The sequence below is a fragment of the Oncorhynchus clarkii genome, chromosome 12 (genome assembly GCF_045791955.1).
Source record: "Oncorhynchus clarkii lewisi isolate Uvic-CL-2024 chromosome 12, UVic_Ocla_1.0, whole genome shotgun sequence".
Classification (NCBI taxonomy): Eukaryota; Metazoa; Chordata; class Actinopteri; order Salmoniformes; family Salmonidae; genus Oncorhynchus; species Oncorhynchus clarkii.
Window position 1 is genome coordinate 72,139,779 of NC_092158.1, and position 25,176 is coordinate 72,164,954.

Genomic DNA, 25,176 nt, shown 5'->3' on the forward strand with positions numbered 1-25,176 from the left:
CATGTAAAAATCTAAATCGAATACAGATACCTCGACCTGATTCCTTGAATCCTTTGTATAATTTTGGGAACCCAAACAAAGAGGATAATGAACAGTCTGCATGAGCTTCATCTAAACCGTATAGACCCCTTCATAACATATAACTGAAAATGGGATATGGTCCCATCAACTATATTTAAGGGCTTGTTCTAAGCTCCACACAGGGACATTCTCTGGGATATTGACTTGTAATGAAAGACAAGCTTAAAACTCAATCCCAGCCTGGTCTGAGGATATTGAGAAATGATATTGCGATAGATCACCTGGGTATTCCAAACGATGACAGAAGTCGGTAAAAGTACACTGAGCATTCCTTGAAAGCATCATTTTTTGATTTCGGGGCAACCGATACAAAGTTTACATGCCACATATCATTGATTCAACAGGGGAATTCCAGAGATCATTACACTTGTTCCTGAATAACCACATTAAGGGGTGGGCAACATAGCCAAAATATCATATCACAATGTTTTTCAGATTTTTGACGGGATGTCGGTATTTAACAGTATTTCATGTTTTTGAATAAAAGTTCTAAATATGTTTTGAGTAGTGCATGACCCTAGGATGGCAACACATGCATTCTAAGTGGTCATAATGGGCTTTCTCCATTCTGATTAGGCTATTTATACTCAACCAAACTAGGACCAAATTGTCAGTGATGTAGTCCAATTTGTAAAACTTTTCATTTGTTTAGCACTATATCAACATATCGTTCGTTACTGTATTGTAAAAATCCATATCGGTATACCAGTATTCCAGATATATTGCCCAGCTCTAACCACATTATTGACCATAATTCTGGGTGGGTCAATGGACCTGAGACAATGAGATGGTGAAACAATCACCTTTCTTTTTTTTTTTTACTGAGAAAGTACACAAAAGATAGCATAGAATTGATGTGTGTGGTTTACCTTGCCTAGAAGGGGACACACACAACATGGCCTAAAAACCACACCAGTTCTCTCATGCAGACACTACAGGAAAAGACAGACTGAGCCTCGGCAGGCCAAGCCTCCCTGAACAGCCTAAGAAAGCATTTTATGGCAGTGGGAGAACCATGCTGCACGACTTTTTCTCTGAAAGAAGACAGAAACAAAATGCTATTATTTTGTAGGTAGTGCCACACTGTGACTAAGAGTAATTGCAGTCTAGGAAAATCTGCCTCAGGGGCTTTTGTGATTTTTGTAACTCAAAAACACTAATGGTAGCCTGAAAACCTTAAAGGTTTACCTTAAAAGTGAACCCTTGTTGAATATGATCTGTGTTCCAAGGTAATGAATAGGTTCTTACTGTGGTGGAATTGTGAACTGATGTTTCAGTATCTAACTAAGCCTATGTTAACCCAGTGTTTCAGTATCTAAGCCTATTTTAACCCAGTGTTTCAGTATCTAAGCCTATTTTAACCCAGTGTTTCAGTATCTAAGCCTATTTTAACCCAGTGTTTCAGTATCTAAGCCTATTTTAACCCAGTGTTTCAGTATCTAAGCCTATTTTAACCCAGTGTTTCAGTATCTAAGCCTATTTTAGCCCAGTGTTTCAGTATCTAAGCCTATTTTAACCCAGTGTTTCAGTATCTAAGCCTATTTTAACCCAGTGTTTCAGTATCTAAGCCTATTTTAGCCCAGTGTTTTTAGTATCTAAGCCTATTTTAACCCAGTGTTTCAGTATCTAAGCCTATTTTAGCCCAGTGTTTCAGTATCTAAGCCTATTTTAACCCAGTGTTTCAGTATCTAAGCCTATTTTAGCCCAGTGTTTCAGTATCTAAGCCTATTTTAACCCAGTGTTTCAGTATCTAAGCCTATTTTAACCCAGTGTTTCAGTATCTAAGCCTATTTTAACCCAGTGTTTCAGTATCTAAGCCTATTTTAGCCCAGTGTTTCAATATCTAAGCCTATTTTAACCCAGTGTTTCAGTATCTAAGCCTATTTTAGCCCAGTGTTTCAGTATCTATGCCTATTTTAACCCAGTGTTTCAGTATCTAAGCCTATTTTAGCCCAGTGTTTTAGTATCTAAGCCTATTTTAACCCAGTGTTTCAGTATCTAAGCCTATTTTAACCCAGTGTTTCAGTATCTAAGCCTATTTTAGCCCAGTGTTTCAGTAACTAAGCGTCTATTTTATACTTTCATGAAATATACAAGAGATTTGTAATAGAGATCTCTTTATTATAGTGCATTTCTCAGATGTTACAAGATGGGTTAAAAAAAAGCTAAAAACAAAGGGAAATCCTTAATTAAAAGAAAATACATATGCACACACACCTTGTGTCATTTGTACAGAAAATGATCTGAAAATGAAAGCTTCACATCTGAACAAGGGTAGCTAAATGAAATTGTCAAGTTAAAATAAATGTTCATTCAGAAGTTCATATACACTTTAATTACCTGCCATATGCCGGAAGTGACGCTCATCATTCAATTCAATGGGTTTTCTTTCAGCACTAAACTCTACAATATCATTACAAAAGAAAAGGCCAAAAATTAGATTAGAGTTATTCATTTGTTGAAACCATTTTCTGGAACAATTCATAACAGAAAAAAAGAGATCTAATTGTCCAGTTGTACACAGATACAAGGGTAAAGGTCAGTCCTACCCTCAAGAGGTCAGTGTGGGGCTGGGGCCTTAGGGTCATCTTCAATCAGCAGGGGGTGTGTACAGTGTACTAAGGGTTTCTCAACTAAATTAGCAGTAGCCTTTGGAATACATGGGATGTACAGAAAACCATTTTGTCAGTTATGGTATACATTTTGAAGCTGTGTGTTGATGTGAAGAACAGCTGCGGCTTAAATTGCACATGGTGACTGTCTGCTGGTGTAGTTGCTATGGCGATGCTGATGGGAGAGAGTTGTCAATGAGAGCACTGCTGATGTGAGCAGAAAGCTCAAGCTTTCCCCCCGCTGCTTGTTGTAAAGAGGTTGATGAGGCAACCTTCCATGGTCTAGTTACAGTACTATTGTATTATACTGTAAGCTGGTCATGTTTCACATGGAGCAAAGGGGAATATGTGACTACCTGTGCAGAAGAACCGGGATAACTAACCCTGACGACACATAGAGCAAACAACCTAGATAGCCCCGCATTGGGTGTGTGTTAACAATTCAGAGTTTGGATTGTAGGCTGAAGCGTAACGCATTGAATGCCATGAGAGCTTGATAACAACACAGCACTATGAGGAATTGGAGAAGAGTGCCATGTTAGTGCAGCTGAAAGTCCGTGGCGGCTGAAGGAAGGACCTAAAGGAGGGGCTTAATGTAATGTCTGGAATGGAATCAATGGAACGGTATCAAACATATCAGAACCACATTTGACAATTATGTCATTCCAGTCATTACAATGAGCCCATCCTCCTACAGCTCCTCCCACCAACCTCCTCTGCTGGAAGCGACCCATCAGGCCCACCCCATGCCCTGCAGGAAAGCCCAACTCTGCAGCAAACATCCTAAAAGCTAACCCAAACACAACCAGCCCTTCATAAGTCAAACCCGAAGGATCCTAAAGCATTTTGATTGAAATACTGCACACCTGGCTCCTCAGCTCATGCTAGACCAAGGGAACCAGGTCATCTGTACAAAAAAGAACAATGTAAATAACATATAATAAAAAGGAAAAAAGTAGACAACAGAAAATGTAATGAGGAGAAAGCCAGAGTGGGAGCAACTCTCAAAAGGCCTCGCTGTTCCAGTGGACAGGAACGGTGCTGAAAACACCCAACTAATCCCATGTACACTCACCCAATGTACTCACAGAGCTGTGGCTAGCTACACTCAACTACACTGACCCTCTGCCTAGCATAGGTAGTATAGTGTAGTACTAGACAAATACACAGTTTATTGCGTTTTCCATACCCGGCGGTAAGGATTGTTCACTCAATCAAAACATTATCAATGATCTCACAAGGCCCTGTGAAAGGAACATTTCACTTTGTGTTAGCCACCAATAAAGATGCAGCGTGATAAAGAGGCCATCACTTGTGATCCTAGAGGGCAGCAGGGTCAGCAGCTGGTTACCACGGTTACCTTTTGGAACAACAACTTATTTCCAGACAAGACATGTCTTGCTCCATTCTAATAAACCAAAAACAATAGTAACAACTCATTTCAGTCAGTAATGCCTACCAAACAGCTGACCCTAAAGTCCTGCAGGTCTTCTCAAGCACCACCGTCATCATTCAGGCTAAGGCGGCTTCGCTCAACAACAAAAACGAGTGGGCGAGTGGCTGTGTGACATCACTCATTTGTTGTGCTTCAATGGAGATTTGAGGGTTAGGACAGAGACTGAAAGCTAGCTAATAATTGATTAGCTAGTGTTCCCAAGACAGCCAGAACAATACGGTTGGGCATACTAGAACAACATGATTTTCCAAAGAATGCAAAGAAGGATCTAGGATGGAAAAGCTATTTTTATTTGTCTTTTTTCCAACCTGATACAGGTTACATTGAGATGTATTTCATGGTGTGGGGTCTCAAACCAACAGTTTAACAAGAGTGTCTGACAGATCGCAATACTAGTGGATGGAAAATCAAAGTTGTTTTTTTAATCTATAAACTTTATTCATTTTGCAGATTACACATGAGACTTAGCATCCTGGGTCTTTCTTTGCCTTGTGAAAACCAGGGTGTCTTAGGAGCCACTGACGGTGGGTCAGGAGGGGAGGGATGGGGGGGCGCTAGAGTTAGCCATGCTGTCATTTCCATGGGTGAGTGAGACTGTTGAAGGCACAGCAGGGCTGCTCCCACTCCCGGCTCACACACATGCACCCACACATACATACACATTAAGATCCACACAAACACTTGCACTCTCACACACACGCGTATGTGGGGTATCACTGGTCAAAGCCCCAATGGTTGGAGGGGATGGAGTGAGAGAGACGGGAGGAGAGAGGGGCTGGGACCAGCGCTGTCGCCCGTAACACACTGCGCAGACGAAGACGCAGACAGACGGCGGAATGGTGGATCATTTTGCGTTCTTTAGCTGGTTGGAGAGCCAGTCGAGGCCCTCGTAGAGCCCGTCCCCGCTGGTAGCGCAGGTGGCCTGGATGTACCAGTTACGCTGGCGCAGGGAGTGCAGGCCCAGCTTGTCTGTGATCTCCGCTGCGTTCATAGCGTTGGGGAGGTCCTGAAGAGTGGAGAGAAAAGGGTTAACCCAGGAATACATGCGTCTGCAACAGACCTTCACAAGCCATCTTAGTATTAGAGGTCGACCAATTTATCGGCATGGCCAATTTCAAGTTTCATAACAACCGGTAATCTGCCTTTTTGGACGCCGATTATGGCTGATTACATTACAATCCACAAGGAAACTGTGGAAGGATGACCACCTGTAACACGGGTGCAACATCAAAAGGGCCTTGTGGCTGCAAGGAGCCAAGGTAAGTTGCTAGCTAGCATTAAACTTATCTTATAAAATACAATCTTAACATAATAATTTGTTAACTACACATGGTTGATGATATTACTAGTTTAACTAGCTTGTCCTGCGTTGCATATAATCAATGTGGTGCCTGTTAATATATCATAGAATCACAGCTTACTTCAACTTCGCCAAACGGGAGATGATTTAACAAAAGCGCATTCGCAAAAAAAGCACTATCATTGCACAAATGTACCTAACCATAAACATCAATGCCTTTCTTAAAATCAATACACAGAAGTATATTTTTAAACCTCCATATTTAGTTAAAATAAATTCATGTTAGCAGGCAATATTAACTAGGGAAATTGTGTCACTTCTCTTACGTTCAGTGCAAGCAGAGTCCGGGTATATGCAACAGTTTGGGCCGCCTGGCTCGTTGTAAACTAATTAGTTTCGCTCTGCTCAGTGTAAAATTGCGCTCTGATTCCATTTGAAAGAATTTCACGCACCGCTCACGCCGAGAACACTTGATTTAAGTGGCCTACTCTTTACGCGTCAAGCTAAAATTACATGTCCAGGGTAGCAGGTAAAAATACCTACTGTTTTCCTGACGCACTAGTGTCTCTCCCCAGTTAGTCAGTTCACCTGTTTGTTAGCGAACACAAGCAGCACAGCGTCTCTCAGCTCGTCCTCAGCCAGCATCCTTGTCAGCTCCTCCCGCGCCTCGTTCACTCTCTCCCTATCGTTACTGTCCACCACAAAGATCAGACCTGAGAGTAGCAGAGGGAGAGAAAGGATGGAGGGTGAGGAAAATATGAACATTTACCCGGGACAGTCTCAACTTCACTGTTTCTGACTTTGAGATGGTGCTGAGGGGGTTCTGGTGATAGTGTCCACTCACCTTGGGTGTTCTGGAAGTAGTGCCGCCACAGAGGCCTGATCTTGTCCTGACCGCCCACATCCCACACTGTGAAGCTGATGTTCTTGTATTCTACCGTCTCAACGTTAAAACCTGAGAGAGCGAGAAAGATCAGTTACATCAGCAATCTAAGACACTAACATTCTAAGAGGCTGTGTGAGATGACATATCAGCAATCCCAAACAGGCAAGCTAAGTCACTCCCTTAACACAAATGTCTGTATGAAATGTCTTTGCCCGAATGTAGCTGCAAATTAAAATGTATATTTTAATAAAATACACAAAGTGAATGAACATCTACTGGAATATGAAATGCCATCAGCCTTGTGTACCATTCCTATAACGCAACATTTATTTCAGGGGGGGGCTGTAAAGCTCCATTCATTCCTATATTTAAAAGTCACTTAATCCCTATGACAACAGCCACACTGCAGGACGTTGCCTGCCTGCGGGAGCTCTGCAGCTGATGTAGGTAGGCTACACAGTGCCCGACCCACGTCTCCTAATGAAATCCATGTACAGGCAGACTGTTGGCCTTAACAGGGGCCCACTCATTGCTTCAGAGCCTGAGGGCAGCTCACGGCAGCTACTCTGGGCATGTGGGCAGTGATCAGGGTTCGGATGAGATGGGGACATTCATTTCCACTCCCCTACAACTAAACAAACAGGAGCCTAGATCTCATGAAAATCACATGGAGCAAGTTATTGGAGGAATATTGGGGAGCATTTCAGGAGGGGTTTGAACCTAGGTGAGGGGGTGTGTGATGACAAGGAGTAAAAGGGATAAGGCTAAGCTACTCACCGATGGTAGGGATTGTGGTGACGATCTCTCCCAGTTTGAGCTTGTACAGGATGGTGGTCTTGCCGGCAGCATCCAGCCCCACCATCAGAATCCGCATCTCTTTTTTACCAAAGAGATTCTTAAACAGGCCTGCAAACATGTTCCCCATCTTGGCTAATCTGGAGGAAGGGAGACAGAACCCAAAATGGTTAAGCTAGTAGTCGTAAAACATTCATTATGCCTAACACCAGGCTAAACCGGCCGTGTGTGTGTGTGTGTGTTCACGTGTTCGGTAACACAAAAGCTCGCTGACGTATGTGAGCAGTGTGGATGAAAAGATTCATTAACATGAAAACGTTGAAATATTCTGCACTGCTCCCGCATACAATGTGGGTGGTGTCGGATCGGTGTAAAAAAATACATTTTTTATGAATCAATTTATAAATGTATATAAAAGGTACCCACCCATCCTTGGTAGTTTCATTAAGATTTTTGACCTGTGAGGGTAATAATGTCAGGCTAAGCTTCCTTATCGCTGATAAAGGGCAACCACAGAGATTAAATTCATGAGCGGGAGAAAAAGTGCTGAGAAAAGCATTCAGTCACTGTCTGTGTTTATTTTGCGTCTTAACAATGGGCCCTCACAGCGGCGCCTCTGGGTCTCACACCACACACGAGCAGGACTTGGCTGATGGGGCTGCAGGTCGGTGTTGTTCTGACTGGCAGGCAACTGTTTACTCATAGCCAGGAGCAGAGAAGTGGATCACATGACTGGCAGAGCACTGACCAGAGACACGATCCAGGGGTAGAGGCTGGTTACAACATAGCATCACCTGAACACGTATTGCCCAACACCCACCAGGCAAGAACACAAACAGGCTCTGTAACAGCAGCCACAACGATTAGAATGTAATAGCCTAGTCAGTCCCAAATAGAAGCCTACATACATGTCTAACACAACACCATAACTAATTCATGTTTTTTTAAACTTAACTTTCTCACTGTTGAAATGCGTTTCTAAATGTACACGGGTCTTTCCATCAATTTGGTGTATTTTCAGAAGTGTAACTTTCACCTAATTTCAATTTAATGAAAAAATAAAAATCCTCCCTCAAGAGTTTTAATAGTGCCTATTACGTGCAAAATAAAGTAACAGGGTTGATGATTTCTTCTGACATCAACCATAAAATTTGGGGCGGCAGGCAGCCTAGTGGTTAGAGCGTTGGACAGGTTGCAAGATCGAATCCCCGAGCTCACAAGGTAAAAATCTGTCGTTCTGACCCTGAACAAGGCAGTTAACCCACTGTTCTTAGGCCATCATTGAATATTAGAATTAGTTCTTAACTGACTTACCTAGTTAAATAATGGTTTAATAAAAATAAAAAAAATTATAATAATATCCACTTGTGACAGGGAAACTGTCACAGAAACATTTGTTCAACCGGGAGGGGCAATTGAATGCAAGCTTCACACAAAAAAATACATTGTTACAACATTTCTAGTCTATGGGTAACAGGGTTGACATGTTATGCTCGACCCGCTCAGTTTTGCACCACAAAATTGCCAAAAAGAGTAGAATCAGCTCATCTGCTTTTACTCTAAGATATTACTATTAGATGTTCAATGTTTTAAAAGACAGTGTCACCATATTAAAACGAGAGTTCAGTTCACATAACAGGGTTGACATACATACATACTTAAATGAATCACATAAATAATCATCTTCAGAAATAACTGTCTAGCAACAAACTGACTAGGGTTTTACAATGATGCTGAACCTTGGAGAAGTTTAGGGATTAAGTGGGTTAAAATCTTCATAGAAGTGAGAGTTGACAGAGGGACGTCAAAATGCTGCATTTTGGCACTTTAGCAGATTGATTGAATTGTCCATGTTGTCTATAATATTAAAGGGCACCGCATTTACAACAACAGCCTTTTAAAATCCAATATTGGTACACAATTTCTACTTAAAATATCGAAGGGCACTCTTTCATGGAATGACCCACAATTGTATAAATTGTTAACTTTCATTTTGAATTAGGCAAATTCATTGCAATAACAATCCTTCCTGTTATTCAGTATATTGCCAAGCACATTGCAGAATCATGTGATTTAAGACACGGCTTATGATGAAACAGGCTCACTACATCAGAAAAATGGTGTATCTAAACACCATGACAAAAACAGATTCATATTTGAGACAAGTTAGCAGTCTTAATACAAACTGGACAAGAGTAGGGGACAATGGGACCGCATTATAAAAGACCCATACAAGTGTTGTAGGTGAAACGAAGAGCATGCAGTCTGAGCTCAAGTAAAAGCACACAATGAGGCCAGTGATGTGGCGAATATAGGTCAGCGCTCAGAAGAACCAGAGTACTAGAGGCTGGATATGGGAGAGGTAACAACACACCTGTAAGCAGAGACACACTGCTGAATTAACCAGGAGAGAGACAGGGAAACAATGATCCTGTCAGGGCAAATAGGCTATTGAACACTCAGGTCTTTCTCCAAAGGACAGGAATGACTTTAAAATAATGGAACACTATGATCTTGAGCAAATCCCTCCAACTAACACATGGCTACAAATGATAGCATAGGATAACACCAACACGGTATTATTACACTCCTTCAAGACAATTGTGTGGCAAATGGTATACAAATGAACATAATTCATAAAGGTGTTCTTTGGTGAAAACATGCTGAAGCCATTTAAATATGACACACGCTTTGGCACTTCTGAAATAAACTACACAACAACCGTAGGCAAACAAAAGCTAGGAGGGGTGTGATTTGAGTTCTAACATCATGAACACAGGGAGTTGTCAGTTTCACAAAGTGCCTTCCTGGATTCAGAATGTGACAACGAATCTAGCTCTAGCCAACAGGCATTCCACAGAGGGGAGTTCCAGAACTAGAAAAGCTCATAGCTTGCAGATTTCTAATGACATCACAACAATGGCAGCTCATTTGAATCAGGATTGTCCACCCTGTTCCTCAACTAAAGCAAAGAGGAAGTGCTCCGAATGCATCCTCCTCTGAGGAAACAGGAATAACAGGGGAGGGGTATGGGCGGCCAACAGCAAGTCATCAGAGTAGTTAAGTGAATTTATCACAGTATGCATGTGATATAGGCTGCCTGAAGTGGAGTCTTTTGGGGTGCATTGGCAGTCAGTGTTAAGGGGTTCTAAAAGAGGTGCCAGTTACCAAGAGATGCTCATAAAAATGTCAAAAGAGCCCATGTGGATTAATAATTGACATGCCAAATGACAAGGGGGTGGAACATGTGATGTACAGCCTACTACATGCAGTACACACATTAATATTGAGGGAACACTAGGGGCATCAAGGGGGCTCACTTTCTGGTTCCACAGGCAAATAGTGGACATTTTTCTTTTAAGTCTAGCAATGTTTTTCCATAAGGGAAAGTTAGGTATGCTGGGGTTAACCTGCTCCACCGGTTGTTTGATCAGCCCCTCATCAGGACCTGAACAAAGTATGAAAATCTGCCAGATTCCTGGAGAACTGTTTGAAAATGGAAATGTATGGAAGACAGAGACATGGGTGTCAGTCATAAATAACACAAAGATGTGTATAGCTTTGCATGCATCTCACACACTATTTTGCTTCAGTTGTCTGTCCATTAAAATGATTTGGGCCTAACATAAGGGTTTAGCTAGTTAGCTACATTAATTTGTAACACTAGCTAGTGACTAACCATGTGTGACGGGTTCAGTTTGAAGACTGACAACAGTTTCCAAAACCAAATCTAACCATCCAGTACCAACAGTTACGCTAGGTAAAGCTTCCCGGCACAGTTTAGTTACCCAGCTAGAAGGCCGTAGAGACCACCAAGTCACCTTACCGTTTAACCCACATGCTGGTTAACTACATTCATTTAGAGACGTGTTTAACGTTGGTTAGCTAGTTAAGCGGCGGACGACTCAAATCTCAATCCACGTAAATTAACGTTACGCAGTCAGAAAATAGGCGTAGCTAGCTAGCTAACGTCAATTTTGCGAAGCGGCTCGACATAATGCCTCCAAATAGGAGGAAGCTGAATGTCCAATCACAATGACCAGCGAATACTTACTAACACAATTTCAGTAAAATTAGCGCAATAATGTTCTCACGACTTTTACAGGTCGTGAGAATATAATGCCGGGCGAGCTAGCTAACGTTAACTAGCTATTGACGGCAGATGATCCTCGTTTGGTTTGAGTCTACGCAGGGGGATTCGTTGTCAAAGCTTGCGTTCAAGCCGAAAGCAAATAAGCAATCGTTTGCATTCCAGATCCTGAAAATAAAAAAATACTACGAATTACATATATTATATTGCTACGTTGTATACATGTTTTACCTTTTAGTGGCTGTTTCTCGATCTTTCTTTTACGCTCCTATTCACCGCTAACAACAAAATGGCGTCTTTCACAAGTGTCAAGAAAGCCGCGTCATGGACGTTGCACATCGTAAGATCTTCACCAATCATGTTATCCATGCAAGTTACAAAAACGTACCCTGCTGTGCTGCGGGCCAATCGATGAAACAACATTTAATGTTGAGGGCGGAGATTTACAGAAGGCCCTCCTCCAGTTTGCCCTACAAACTGAAAGACCAGTCAAGCTTCCCGTAGGATCAAGCATCCCCGCCTCTTCCCCGCCCCATATTTCCGACTTCAATGGAGACCGAAATTTGCCACTGGCCCAACCCATCATCATTGGGGAGGATAGCAAACAAAACAAAAAAAAACGTCCGGAAAATACAGGACCATGGGTGTGTATAGACTTATGTTGGATATGGCAAGCAAGTTCTGCCTTATATGCCTTATAGCTAGGCCACTTACCCATAATGTCATAGAGATCATCATCTCAATCAATAAGCAACAGCCTACAATTTACATTTCTGATCAAAGAATTCCAGCCTGTTTCTGTCATTCATCTTTTAGTTAAACAGCCTGAAAGAGTCAGAGCCAACACCATAGAAATAGGAATTATAATACAAATTAAGTAATTTAATGGGATCTCTATGGCCAACACTAACATGCAAGGTCTACAATGACAGCTCGGTCTATAGGGCCAACATGTAGGTAAACTGGAGGGGCCCCTGGAGGTGGGCAGAGGGGAGAAGTGGGTTGCGAAGTTCAAGGTGCATCAGGGTTCAAGCGTTCATCAAGGTTGTTGAGGTCATCGTTAAAGGCTCACAGTGTGTGTTGTTCATATTAAATCCACTAGATGGGGCCGTCTCCATGCTGCAGTCATAATGTCCCAATAAATCCAAGCCAATAGTTTCCGTTTCGTGCTTCCTTTCCATAAATCAACCACTCTGAAATTATAGACATATGCCTATGTGAGTGCAATATCATCAGTTGGAAGTTTGTCCACCTTTCTTGTGTTTGTGCTCATGGTTAGCTAATTCAGGTGGTTGTCCGGTTCCCTCAGTTATGCAGGTGTCACACTGAGCAGACAGCTAGATCTTTGATTACCCATTCATCCACATGGTGATTGTAAACCAGAGTTGTTGTTGTTGCTGTTGCTGTTGGACATGAAGTGAATAAAAGGGATTTTATATGAAAATTGCCTATGGACTGAGACATCATGGGTGGTAGACAGCTATTTCTACAGGTGTCATGAAGCACAGAATATCATTTAATTAGGGGGTATAAGCCTTGAGATGCATTACATTCAAATAAAAGCTTATTGTTGATGTTTGTCTGTATGTGTTGTTGTACAGTAATTACTTATTCACCGTGACTAGGCAGTGGGCATGCCACTTGTTATTAGTTTGTGTGTTGTCTAGGGCTGTCTATCCCACAATGTGTTCCTTCTCCTTGCAGGTGTTTGGTCAAGCGCCCACATGAGCATAAATATATTACAAAATAAAGATGTAATTCGTTTGAGTACAAAAACGTATTTATAGAGGTTGTTCCCTGCTGCTATGAAACAGTAAGTAAGAATCAAAGAAAAAACACTGTTATGTAGAGAAAATTAGATTGGAGCCTTGGTGGTTTGTAACCATTATGACCAAAATTAAAATAGAGTTATCAAGAAGGCCATCAGACCATCAGCGAGTCTTTGCTGGCAATGGAAAATAGTCAGCAAGCAATGGTGGAGATTCAACTGTATAAGAGTATGTATTGCTTAATAGATGCCTATGTAATCCTATACCTATAATCCAAGATCCATTTTTGCAACAACAAGTGTATCTGCATCTTTGTATTTGTAGGCTATGTCTACCTTCTCAGGCAGCTACAGAACTTCTTAAAGGAGCACACTTGGTTATAGTCAGCCACATCCTATAGCCTATAGTTATTCTGGTATATGCCCATACACTTGCCACTGGTGTATCCACCATAAACATGGCACAGTAGATCTGTCAGTGGGTAGAATGAAAATGCACCAGCAAGTTTGAATATGTGGCACAATAATGACAAAACCCAGACGAATGCTACCTGTCACTTCCATCTAAGTGGGGGGCGTTTCCATGGTTGGGGCGGGACGACAAGAGAGTCCAATGGGCGTGTGGCACGATGATGCGCTCCCCAGAGGCCTTGCCTCCCTTGGGACCGCGCCTGCCGCAGTGGACCGAAGTTTGTGTGGGCCACTTAGGAGGTGAGCCTGCCAGACGGCACAGACTTTCCCAGTGCAGAATCAGCGAGATGAAGAGCAGCGTCGACCCGTCATCATGTGCTCTAGGCTCCCAAGGACTGCCTGCCTACTGCGACTCATTGAGCTCTGCATCCTCCTCTCGCACACTGCAGCATATTTTGGGTCAGCCACAACTCTTTTACTGTTTTGTCTCTGAAGATGTATTGTCTTTTCCTTACTTCTAACATATACAGCAGATCGATGTCTGTAGGAAATAATGCATGTGATGCGACGTACATTGCCTGCCAATATGATGGAAGCCCAGCGTTCCATGACTATCGTGCGCAATTACGCACGATACCATAATGTAGGACTGTAAATGTTGACTTGTTTGGATGTTCAAGTCCACAGAGATTACTTATGATTGCATTTTTCTGCTATCTAAAAGTAAACAAAGTAGGCTAGTTTCCAAGGCTGTGTGACAATTTTTCAAATAGGCCTACATCCTTATGACACCTCTACAAATTTTAATAATATTATTGATAATTATTAATTTGCCAAATACGTCTCAGAGCAGAATATTTGAATATTTAAGATATCCTTTGTATGATCTATGACTTGCTGAGAGTGTGAATGGTTTCTCACGGTCTCTTGACCTCTCGAGTTTGGCACTACCTCAATTCTCTCACTTTTTGGCAATAGTCGAAATTTGTATGAGGGAGCTAATTTCATGCATAAACAGATTTGTTTTAATATTTTATTTTAAAATTAGAATCCTACACTCAGTTTCCCTTTTTAGCATTATTATTTGGTTTTATTAGGCACATGTGGGTAGGACAGACGAAGTCAAATATAGGCCGATATGTGCGTAATTTTACTTTGGAAGCAAATTTAGACATTTTGATATGACTTACTACGTTTATACTTAATTGCGCGTATACCTATGTATAGTGTGTTGTTAAAAGCTTGTAGTCAGCAAAAACGATACATATTGTTTCTATTTATAGGCTATGGCTCTATAAACAAAATGTAATTGTTATGGACACATGTTATAGAAATGACTCTGGAACAACATGTTTTCTTTATTCCCAGGACCATTATTTATAGGTATTATAGGTTTATATTTTCTTGATAAGATTATTTATATGACATTTTCCTTTTGAATTTGGTAACGTCAGTGATAACTATACTGCACTGAATGTATACATTTGTCTCCTTTGAAAGGCTGACAGGCCGAGAGCCCTTGGTCTTTTTGCCTGCCCCGTTCTCCAATGAACCCCCAACGGGAAAAGCTCACCTAAAACAATGCGAGCAGATGACACTGGCCCGTAGGCAGAAACGACTGTGTCGCCGCGAGCCGGGTTTGGCGGAGACGCTGCGTGAATCAGTGCGCCTCAGCCTCTTGGAGTGCCGCTATCAATTCCGGAACGAGCGCTGGAACTGTAGCTTGGACGGCCGCGGGAGTCTTCTGAAAAGAGGTGCAATAATATGTCATCAATTCACAGAGTTCCATGTATTTACACACAGAGAGATATGAGGGAAATATTTCCATCTGGAGAGACATGTAGGCCTATTAGCCTAGACTGATGTTGTGTTGTGAATATCGTAAGGTTCAAATTACTACTTCATGATGCAAAGGGTTTCTCAAGTGCAACAATGCAATCGATTGAAAATGTAAGTATATTACATTGATAAATTGACTGTTGTGGGGGTAGGTGAGGGATCTCAAAATAATGAGCCAGGCTAAACTCTAGTCTATAGCCTACAACAACAAAAAACTCCACCCCTTATAAAATCATTTTAGAGCATGCTTATGCTATCAGCACGAAGAGCCATGAACAGGTCAGCATGGAGTTAATTAAGGGCTGAAGAGCCAAAAAGCCCGGTGCGGCGGGGCCTACGAGGGCCCAGTGGTTATTTATATCTCGGAAATCCGCCCAGTTACCAGAGGAAAAGGGCGGCGTGATTACTCACTTTCATCTGGGGGGGAAAAATCCTTCCTAGTCAAAATAAGAATTAATTGGATTAAAATACATCATAGCAATGTCTCTGGGCTAAGCAAATAAGTGCGAAACCAAACCACCGGGAACAGTCAGCAGACGATTCATGACACAACTCTTTAAATGGAACACTGGAGTAGAAACATGGGAGTAGAATGTAACCAAAATATGTATCTCGTGAGCTTGGATGATGGTCTAGACTTTGCATGTCTGGGCCTAGCCAATTTACGTGGAGTAAACAACATTTACATTTTTTTTTATTGTAGACTATTATTAATTGTTGATGTAATTTGTCTATTCCAGGCTTCAAGGAGACGGCCTTTCTTCTTGCGGTGTCTTCAGCGGCATTGTCCCACGCACTAGCAAAAGCTTGCAGCTCAGGCCGAATGGAGAGGTGCACGTGCGATGACTCCCCAGGAATACAGCATCGCGAGGCATGGCAGTGGGGGGTCTGCGGTGACAACTTGAAATACAGCACCAAATTTCTCAAGAAGTTCTTGGGCCAGAAGAGGGTCAGCAAAGACCTGAGGGCGCAGATCGACTCCCACAACATTAACGTTGGAATCCGGGTGAGTGAGTGTTGACGTGCATATACTCAAGCAAAACAACAAGAAGCCCATTAAGCATTTGTGAGTGACACTATTGTGGCATAAGTTATTTTTTCAAAAGAGAAAGGTGTAAGCCTATGCCAGTAGTGAGTAGTTTCCTCCCAAGCATCATAAACATATCAGCCAATAACAGCTCAATTTTAGACCTACCAGCAGAAGACAACCCCAACACTGCTTACCATACAATGAACTCTTACAACAGAGGCAGCAGGGACTGTGTGACTTTACCAGATCTAGCCCTGACTCCTTGCCCATATATCTCATCCAGTGCCAGTAGCCCACTCCCCCTGCATAGTGTTTCCCTTCTTGTAGCCCTGGTGGATAGATAGCTACTGGCCTGGGCTGGTCGAGGCTGAGGGAGGCAGCAAGTAACAGGGATAGGAGAGGAGACAGACTGCTGTCAGATCCCTGTAGCCAGGTGTTCCAAGGCAGGCATGATAAAGCTTGCTGTGCGGGCCCACAGAAAATTAAAGGTTTCCCGTCAGAGAGAACAATTATAACTGTTGCCTCTTTTAATATACGAGCACGCATTTTTTCCACTTACTGTATGGCGCTGAACTGTGCTCTTCTCCATAAATCCACAATGTTCATACGGTAAGACTATGTGTGTATTTCTGTGTGTAGCTTAGAAACAGCCAGCCCCAAGGCTCTTCCCCTTTACCTTTCAAACTGAGGCAGCAGGCCCTTCAGAGACAAGAGGGAGAGAGAGCGAGGGAGAGATAAAAACAACAGGATGAACTGAAGTAGTCTATCTTATCTTATCTTTATTGAGTGTGGTGTTTTCCTCACCTTCCACCTATCCGGCTCAGTAGAGACCCGGAGGTGGTTGTTTTTTCACAACACCCCCCCTCTAACCCTCATCCCTCAGTAATGTTCTGAGATGCCCCTGAGGGGTTCATACCTGTGTAGGGCGGAACTCGGCAGAACTCTTCAACCCTGAAGTAGCCCCTGGGTCTCCCCCTCCCCGTAAGGATGACCCCCATGCCGCATGACCTGTCTCTGGCCCCCACCCAGTTAGAGTCTCTCTGGCTGAGTGCCTCAGTGCTGGTACCCCCTCCCCACCACCACCCAGCTCAGTGAACTTTTGAACGAAGGCAGGACACCATCCTTTGGCCTTCTAACCCAAACTCTCTAACTGTTTAAGCTTTTTAAACTCTTATGATCGTTTTCCGTGCACACACACACACGCACACGCACACGCACACACACACACACACAAAGAACAAGGTGGAAAGATTCTGCTGTCTGTCTGTGATGCCTGTCTCTAATGCCCCAGGCTTCATAGGAGAAAGAGAGGAGAGAAGCAGTGAGAAAGAGCTAGTTTCAACACATTGAAAAAACGAATCCGCAGGCGCTGTCTAAATGCGAGACGTCAGGTGAATGAAATACTGCATGCCGAACAGTCTCCCTAATCCATCATCTCAACCGTTCATACTGAAGGATGACTAGCCCCATTACCATCTGACCCCCGCCCCACCAACCCACCCTGCAGGAAACTGTCCAGATTTATTTATTTATTAAAAAAAAAAACTTTATTTAACCAGGTAGGCCAGTTGAAAACAAGTTCTCATTTACAACTGCGACCGGGCCAAGATAAAGCAAAGCAGTGCGACAAAAACAACAACACAGAGTTACACAAACAAACAAACAGTCAATAAAACAATAGAAAAATCTATGCAGATTGTGTGCAAATGTGGAAGAGTAGGGAGGTAAAGGCAATAAATAGGCCATAGAGGCGAAATAATAACAATTTAGCATTAACACTGGAGTGATAGATGTGCAGATGATGATGTGCAAGTAGAGATACTGGGGTGCAAAAGAGCAAGAGGATAAGTAACAATATGGGGATGAGGTAGTTGGGTGTGCTATTTACAGATGGGCTGTGTACAGGTACAGTGATCGGTAAGCTGCTCTGACAGCTGATGCTTAAAGTTAGAGAGGGAGATATAAGATTCCAGCTTCAGTGATTTTTGCAATTCGTTCCAGTCATTGGCAGCAGAGAACTGGAAGGAAAGGCGGCCAAAGGAAGTGTTGGCTTTGGGGATGACCAGTGAAATATACCTGCTGGAGCACGTGCTACGGGTGGGTGTTGTTATGGTGACCAGTGAGCTGAGATAAGGCGGTGCTTTACCTAGCAAAGACTTCTAGATGACCTGGAGCCAGTGGGTTTGGGGACGAATAGGTAGTGAGGGCCAGCCAACGAGAGCATACAGGTCACAGTGGTGGGTAGTACAGTGGGGCAAAAAAGTATTTAGTCAGCCACCAATTGTGCAAGTTCTCCCACTTAAAAAGATGAGAGGCCTGTAATTTTCATCATAGGTACACTTCAACTATGACAGACAAAATTAGGGAAAAAAATCCAGAAAATCACATTGTAGGATTTTCAATGAATTTATTTGCAAATTATGGTGGAAAATAAGTCACAGACAGATCTCACTCTCTTCCCCTCCCTCCTCATCACCCTCCTTTCCCCCTCCTTCCTTTTCAGGCAGTGAAGAGTGGCCTGAAGACTACCTGTAAGTGTCACGGCGTCTCCGGTTCCTGTGCCGTGCGGACCTGCTGGAAGCAGCTGTCCCCGTTCCACGACACCGGGCGGCTGCTCAAGTTCCGCTACGACACGGCCGTGCGTGTGCTGAGTGTTACCAACGAGGCCACCGGGGAGACGGAGCTGGCGGGGGCGCGTCGCCACGGCCAGAGCCACCGGTCCACTGACCTGGTGTTCCTGGAGGACTCCCCCAGCTTCTGCAGGCCGTCACGCTACTCTCCCGGCACGGCCGGACGCTCCTGTGCCAAGGACACCAGCTGCCAGAGCCTTTGCTGCGGGCGCGGCTACAACACGGCCATGCACCTCACCACCCTCTCCTGCCACTGTCAGGTGCGCTGGTGCTGCCATGTAGAGTGCCAGACCTGTGTCAGGGAGGAGGAAGTGTACACCTGCAAAAATACCTGAAAAGGGGGAGAGAGAGAGAAAAAGATGGGGAGAGGAAAACGGCAACACACTGAGAGAACATTCAAAATGGCAGGGCTAGAACCACTCAGACATTACTCTTGATAAATTGAAGGGTTTGACTTTTAAACATACCCTTACCTGCCTGTTCTGAACTGATAACTGTTTTGGGAAGCATGGGAATGGAACAAGGTCATAATGTTGTTGGTAGTTTGCCACTTGTTGGAATCGAACATGCGCTGTCTCCTCAGATGAGGCAGTATCAAGACCACTTTCTGCTTTGCTCTTACTGAATGCACTGACATCACAGACCTTAAGTGAGAGAGAGAGAGGGTTGCCTTGCTGGACAGTTATGGGCAGGGAATTGGCTCTTCACAAGGTACTGGAATGAACAGTAGGTCACCATCATTATTTGGCAACATCATCTCCGTGGGAGCGCTGACAGTTCCATTGGTCCTGTCCTCTTGTCGGTCTGTTCCTTAGTCAGTTTGTCTAACTGCTACTATGCTGTAGTGCTTATATCAAGATTTAGAGCATTTCCAAAGCGCCAGAAAATGCCAAAAAGGAATCTAAAGCCTCTTGACTTCTGTCTCCGTCTGCCTGGCTGTCTCATTTGCTGTTTGCTGGTCTCTTTATTTGCTGTGAGAGCAGTCTAAGGGTTCATTCAATAGAAAAATGAAGCACTTATGTTGGCCATGTTATGTATAGTACTTTACTCCTTTGCTTTAAGGTGAGAAATGTATCTGGGTTAATACTGATATCCACCACACACCTTAAAAAGTCCCATTGAATCACTGGATGTCTGAACATGGAATGTTAGTGCCGGTTGCCTATAATCATAGCTAGTTAGTATGTAATTTATGACTAAATGCAGTCATAGGGTTATTGTGTGGTAAAGTAGACCTGTTGTCTCTTGTGAGAATGTCTATGATAATACTACATGTTTGACATTGTTAATACAGTAAAGAAAAAATTCAAAGGAAATTGCACTCAAACTAAGGGAAACTCCAAACACTGTACATAAAAACGGCTATGCAAAGTTCTTCTCTTGCTCACACTGTAAAGAACTTTGCTCTATTTTTTATTTATAAGTGGGCATGTCTGCACGCACTGTGCTGTACTTTCAAGTGTGTTCCCCTGACCAAATCAAACAGTTTTCTATACAGTCTAATTCAGGCACATCTTTGTTCTCTAATGTCTTTGAAATGGCCCAATCATGCTGCTTGTTTTCTCAATTACCAATCAGAGAAAATAGCCGTATTTGACTCCGCCATTCCTCCAGCTCTCCATGCCAGACCTCTGTGTCTGTCCGTGGGTTAGGGTTGAAGGTCCATATCTGCCCCTAGGGCTTTTAGGCACCCATTTATGTTTCCAATATTTTACAATCGTTTCAGTTGCCTGTGCCAGTGTTTATTTTCTTGTTTATGCAGAGATATAGAGTTATGTACATGGATATAACTCATATCAGGCTCAAAGCATATTAGACAATGGAATCGTATATATCTCTACCTCATCGGGTCTTTGGGCAATTATCATAATGATATATTTGCCTTGCAAATACTTCCTTGTGTCTGTCATGAAACTAAAGTCAAACTTTTAGATCAATGTACAATTCCTTTAAACTTGGTCATAGCTGTATACTGTAACAATATTATTTACATTGTGACATACTGTATATTCTTATTTAAAAGCAATTAAAATAAATCAACATATACATTTGTAAAACATGTCTTTGTCTCCATTAATAGTTACTATAAGTAATGATCAAGCTTGTTACCTGTTTCTATATTTTACTTTCTCGTCTTAAAATGAAAGAATGGGAGCTTTGTGGCAGTAACTTCTCCTTCTTTCATCCTGATCAATTTCTGTCTCCCTTTCCCTATCTCTGTATGTCTCACACACACACACACACACACACACACACACACACACACACACACACACACACACACACACACACACACACACACACACACACACACACACACACACACACACACACACACACACACACACAATCACAGTCACAAAAGCCACGGCCATACACCTGCCTTGAGCTCCACACACGAGCAGTCTCTCTCCAGCAAAACCACTTCCTGATTGTGCTGCCCTGCCCTCCTTTTCATCTGAAAGGACTGTGGTCTCCGTGCATCACTCTCAACCACCAACTGCCCAACACATGCAGGGGGAGGAGAGCAGCACGCACACATACAGGTGTTCTGCCTCTGGCACAACAGGCCAGCCATGATGACAACAATAATGATGATGATGTCAAAGATGATGATGCAGAAGAATGTTGTCTACAGAATGTTTTTTTCTCCCTTTGACCTCAATATACAGTGCGCCCCTCAAAGGGCAAAAGGTGCACTGATGATTAGAAATGAAATATTCTTACCTGTAAGAGAAGGCTCTCCACTGTGAACCAAATCACACAGAGGCTTATTGTTTGAGATATTGCTACATTTACAGTGTGTTGTGTCCTGGAGCTTTTGATGTTTATCTCTGATCACACTGATTAGACATGAGCCTTCTCTGCTCCAACATAATGAGCTCTGCTCTATTAAAACATCCAACAGGTCACAGGTTGACACAAGCAGACTGCTGGCTCATATAGGACCCCACCTAATGACTGTTTATCAATATTTACCTTTATTACATAAAATAAGAGGGGGGTGAAGAGGGAGAGGGAGTGGGAGAGAAAGGACAGGAACGCAAGGACAAGACGGAAGGATGTGTCGTTGACTTGCGAGCCGGACGAGGGGCGAAAGAGAGATATGGAGAAAAACAAAGAGAGAGAAGTCGATGGAAGGATGAGACAGGGGGGATCGTTTGGAGCCCAGGAGGCTGATCTCCTGCTGCTGCTGTTGTTGTTTTATAATGAACTCCTAAAGCCTTCATTTCCCCCAATGCCCTGAGTGGAGGGGGCTACTGAGTCCACTGCCATCTTCTCACGCACAAGCCCCCAAGGACAGGACTGAGGCAGCTCAGAGTTGGGAGTCTGGGGAGCTTCAGATGGGGGGGGGGGGGGGTAACATACATGTGTGTGTGATTTTATTTCTATGTGCAGACTGAAAGGTGAGGGAAGATAATTGTTTTTGCATATGTGTGTGTGTGCACCTGTGGTTAGCATAATGAGAGTGGTGTGCGTGTGTGTTTATAGTCCCAGTGTTCATGTGCGGGTGTGTGAGGGTGGCCAGGAAGGCTGGATGTGCTCAAACTCTTCACTGTCATCCTGAAACACAACAGAGGCGTGAATGACATACACAATGTAGGGTGACGGTGGCAGTAACACTATCCGCCCTGTGTCTCTGTTGGACGGGTTCAGTGGGCGGTGACTATGCTGGGCTGGGCTGTGGAAATGTGTCATGCTCTGATGGATGAAGATGAATTGTGCTCTGGGGCCTGGACATTTTGATGCATGCATTTGTATGATACATTTGCGTTGCTTAGCGAATGCCCTTATCCATAGCAACATACATAACTTTCAGGTTTATATATTACTTATTTGTACAAGCACAACAGATGTTAACTGGAGTGTAGCGGGTTAGGTAGCTAGGTACCTTGCTCCAGGATACATACATTCATATAGCAAGGTCCCCTCCTGTAATTTGAACCCTCGAGTCAAAAGTCTAGTCTCTGTCACATTTCCTTCTCTAAGGAGAGGGTACTGCAGGATAGCATCAGTATGTATTCCCAAACCACCAAACCAGGCCACACCCTCCCCAGCCCTGGCAAAATGGAAGTGATGAAGGGATGAACAGAGCAATGGATTGGGTGAAGGAGAGAGGGAGAGAGAGAGAGAGAGAGAGGGTTGGGGAATACGGCATGGGGTAGGAATTTGGAATGTGAAATGACTAATGCAATTGCTCAACCCACAACAAGAACATACAATGCCTAGAGCCATGACAGGGCTGAGTGCGTACCTCTATGGAGGGGCCTACCACTGAAGTATAGGTGGCTGGATGGGGAGTTATTACTGGTGGTTGACTGGGAGTCTGTTGATGATTCTGGATATAAATAGGTGTTAAGGTAACTTGTGCTGTAGCATGGGTGTCAGCAGAGGAGACATGGGCATTTTACTGATGACCTTTGAGGCAAAAGTGAGCTCTACTGAAGGTTCTACAGGTAGAACTCATGAAAGTCCTACTATGCTGTGTTTTGTATAACTCTGAGTTTTCTGACACTGTTTTCTGACACGGTCATGTCTCAGACAGTGCAGCTTCCCGTGCAGGGTTGAAGTAGCACCCCGAGAGAGACCATGTGGTGCATCGGAGACCGAGCCAAGGCCTCAGAGACAAGTACACAGAGGAGAGAAACTTAAAGAGACAGTAGATATGATGCAGGACAGGTGACAACTGCTTTAGTGAATTCATTTCACACACCGAAGATGCCAGCCATCCCCTCAGCCGGTGTTCGCCCCCCAACCCCCTCCTCAACGTTTTGTTGCTGAGAATTTTCCTTCACAGCAGGAAATGCAAATGTGTAGTGCATTCAAGGTTTAAAAAGGCTTTGAAAGTTTGTAATTTCCACTTAAAAAATGTCAGACTTGATTTGCCCGAACAAAAAATGCATCAACCCCTACAAAAAATGTCCATTAATTCTAATCCAGATTTCCTGTTGCTGCAGGATTATTTTCCTGCTGGAGCAAACTTGCTCAAATTAAGATCCTACATTTGTAAGCTCTTGGCAATCCCTTCCTTCATGTCTGAGGGCTGCTGAGGGCTGGGAAACTGGTGGGGGAGGCTGTTCCCATGAGCCCCATGGCTGCAGTGGAGGAACACCTGAAGCACCAACACAGCTGTTTGCTCTGCAGCTAAGGTGATAGGGACGTATAAGGGGGCTTATTGTGGTCTCCTATCTGACTCTCCCTGTCTCCCACTTTCTCTCAGCTCCATGATGTGCACACACAAATACAAAGAAGCACAACACACACACACACACTACACTGACTCTCACACAAAACCCATACACATTCACATACACTACATACACACACACGCGCATACCGACATAACCACACACACTTTTACACTAATCATATGCTGCTGCTACTCTGTTCTCTATTTTACTCTTATTATAATATATAATCTGATATCTGGATGCCTAGTCACTTTACCCTGCCTTCATGTACATATCTACCTCAAATACCTCTGCACATTGATCTGGTACTGGTACTCCCCGTATATATCTCCATTCTTGTGTATTTCATTCTTCTTGTGTTACCATTTTTCAACTTTGCATCGTTGTAAGAAAGCATTTCACAGTTAAGTCTACACCTGTTGTATTCGATGCATGTGACAAATCAAATTTGACACACACACACGCAACAGTGTAGGCCTGACCTCCATTACAAGCACAAACAAAGTTTTCCCAGATCAACAAAGTCCAGAACAGGAAAATAGAGATAAGGTCCAGAGCTCTGTGTTCTCAACACATTACATCTGGTGCTGCTATGAACTCATAAGTTTATTCATACTGTATGGGATATTTACATTCATGTGGTATCACCTGAAATTCTATTTGATTGTAAAACTAAGATTTTTTGTTGTTGTTGAAAGATTAACTTTTGTACAGATGTAGGATCTTTATATGAACCAGTTTGCTACAGCAGGAAAATAATCCTGCAGCAACAGGACATGTGAATTATTATGTGGATTTTAATTAATGGACATTTTTTGTAAGGGTTGATACATTTTTCATTAGGGCAAATCAAGTCTGACATTTTAAAGTGGAAAATACAAACTTTAGAAAACTTTTTTAACCTTGAATAAACTATAAATGTGCATTTCCTGCTGTGTGGGAAAATTCTTAGCAACAAAAGAGTGATCAAATTAAGATCCTATATCTGTAAAATCAAACCTCTAAATTATTGGATAATAATCAAATATGTGGACACATAAGTGTTAGTTCGAAACCAATTCCTCAATTCATTCATTTCAGTATCAC

At 43.0% G+C, this 25,176-nt stretch overlaps 2 protein-coding genes across 3 annotated transcripts; one reads left to right on the forward strand and one right to left on the reverse strand.

The window, feature by feature from the left end:
• Positions 1 to 2,558: 2,558 nt before the first annotated feature.
• LOC139421198 (ADP-ribosylation factor 2) lies at positions 2,559 to 11,604 on the reverse strand. 2 transcript variants are annotated; one of them, XM_071171840.1, is made up of 5 exons: positions 11,452 to 11,604; positions 7,113 to 7,270; positions 6,294 to 6,404; positions 6,038 to 6,162; positions 2,559 to 5,155 (listed from the first exon to the last, which is right to left on the reverse strand). In XM_071171840.1, exons 2-5 carry the CDS (start codon positions 7,258 to 7,260, stop codon positions 4,994 to 4,996), a joined length of 546 nt encoding a protein of 181 aa, XP_071027941.1. In that variant the 5' UTR covers positions 7,261 to 7,270; positions 11,452 to 11,604; the 3' UTR covers positions 2,559 to 4,993. The 2 variants fall into 2 exon arrangements, with proteins under 2 accessions (XP_071027941.1, XP_071027942.1); XM_071171841.1 differs by having other exon boundaries at positions 7,113 to 7,265; positions 11,452 to 11,534.
• Positions 11,605 to 13,732: 2,128 nt separating this feature from the next.
• LOC139422210 (protein Wnt-9b-like) lies at positions 13,733 to 20,891 on the forward strand. Its single transcript, XM_071173377.1, has 4 exons — positions 13,733 to 13,858; positions 14,900 to 15,153; positions 15,979 to 16,244; positions 18,772 to 20,891. The coding sequence occupies exons 1-4, from the start codon at positions 13,773 to 13,775 to the stop codon at positions 19,231 to 19,233; spliced, it is 1,068 nt and encodes a 355-aa protein (XP_071029478.1). The 5' UTR covers positions 13,733 to 13,772; the 3' UTR covers positions 19,234 to 20,891.
• Positions 20,892 to 25,176: the final 4,285 nt, after the last annotated feature.

Excerpts from the sequence above, each read along its gene's own strand:
- LOC139421198 (XM_071171840.1), bottom strand. The coding sequence starts at position 7,260 with ATGGGGAACATGTTTGCAGGCCTGTTTAAGAATCTCTTTGGTAAAAAA. Across the intron at positions 6,163-6,293 it reads CTACTTCCAGAACACCCAAG|GTCTGATCTTTGTGGTGGAC; the intron begins GTGAGTGGACAC and ends TGCTACTCTCAG. Across the intron at positions 5,156-6,037 it reads TTGTGTTCGCTAACAAACAG|GACCTCCCCAACGCTATGAA; the intron begins GTGAACTGACTA and ends TCCACTCTTCAG.
- LOC139422210 (XM_071173377.1), top strand. The coding sequence starts at position 13,773 with ATGTGCTCTAGGCTCCCAAGGACTGCCTGCCTACTGCGACTCATTGAG. Across the intron at positions 15,154-15,978 it reads CGGGAGTCTTCTGAAAAGAG|GCTTCAAGGAGACGGCCTTT; the intron begins GTGCAATAATAT and ends TGTCTATTCCAG. Across the intron at positions 16,245-18,771 it reads ACATTAACGTTGGAATCCGG|GCAGTGAAGAGTGGCCTGAA; the intron begins GTGAGTGAGTGT and ends CTTCCTTTTCAG.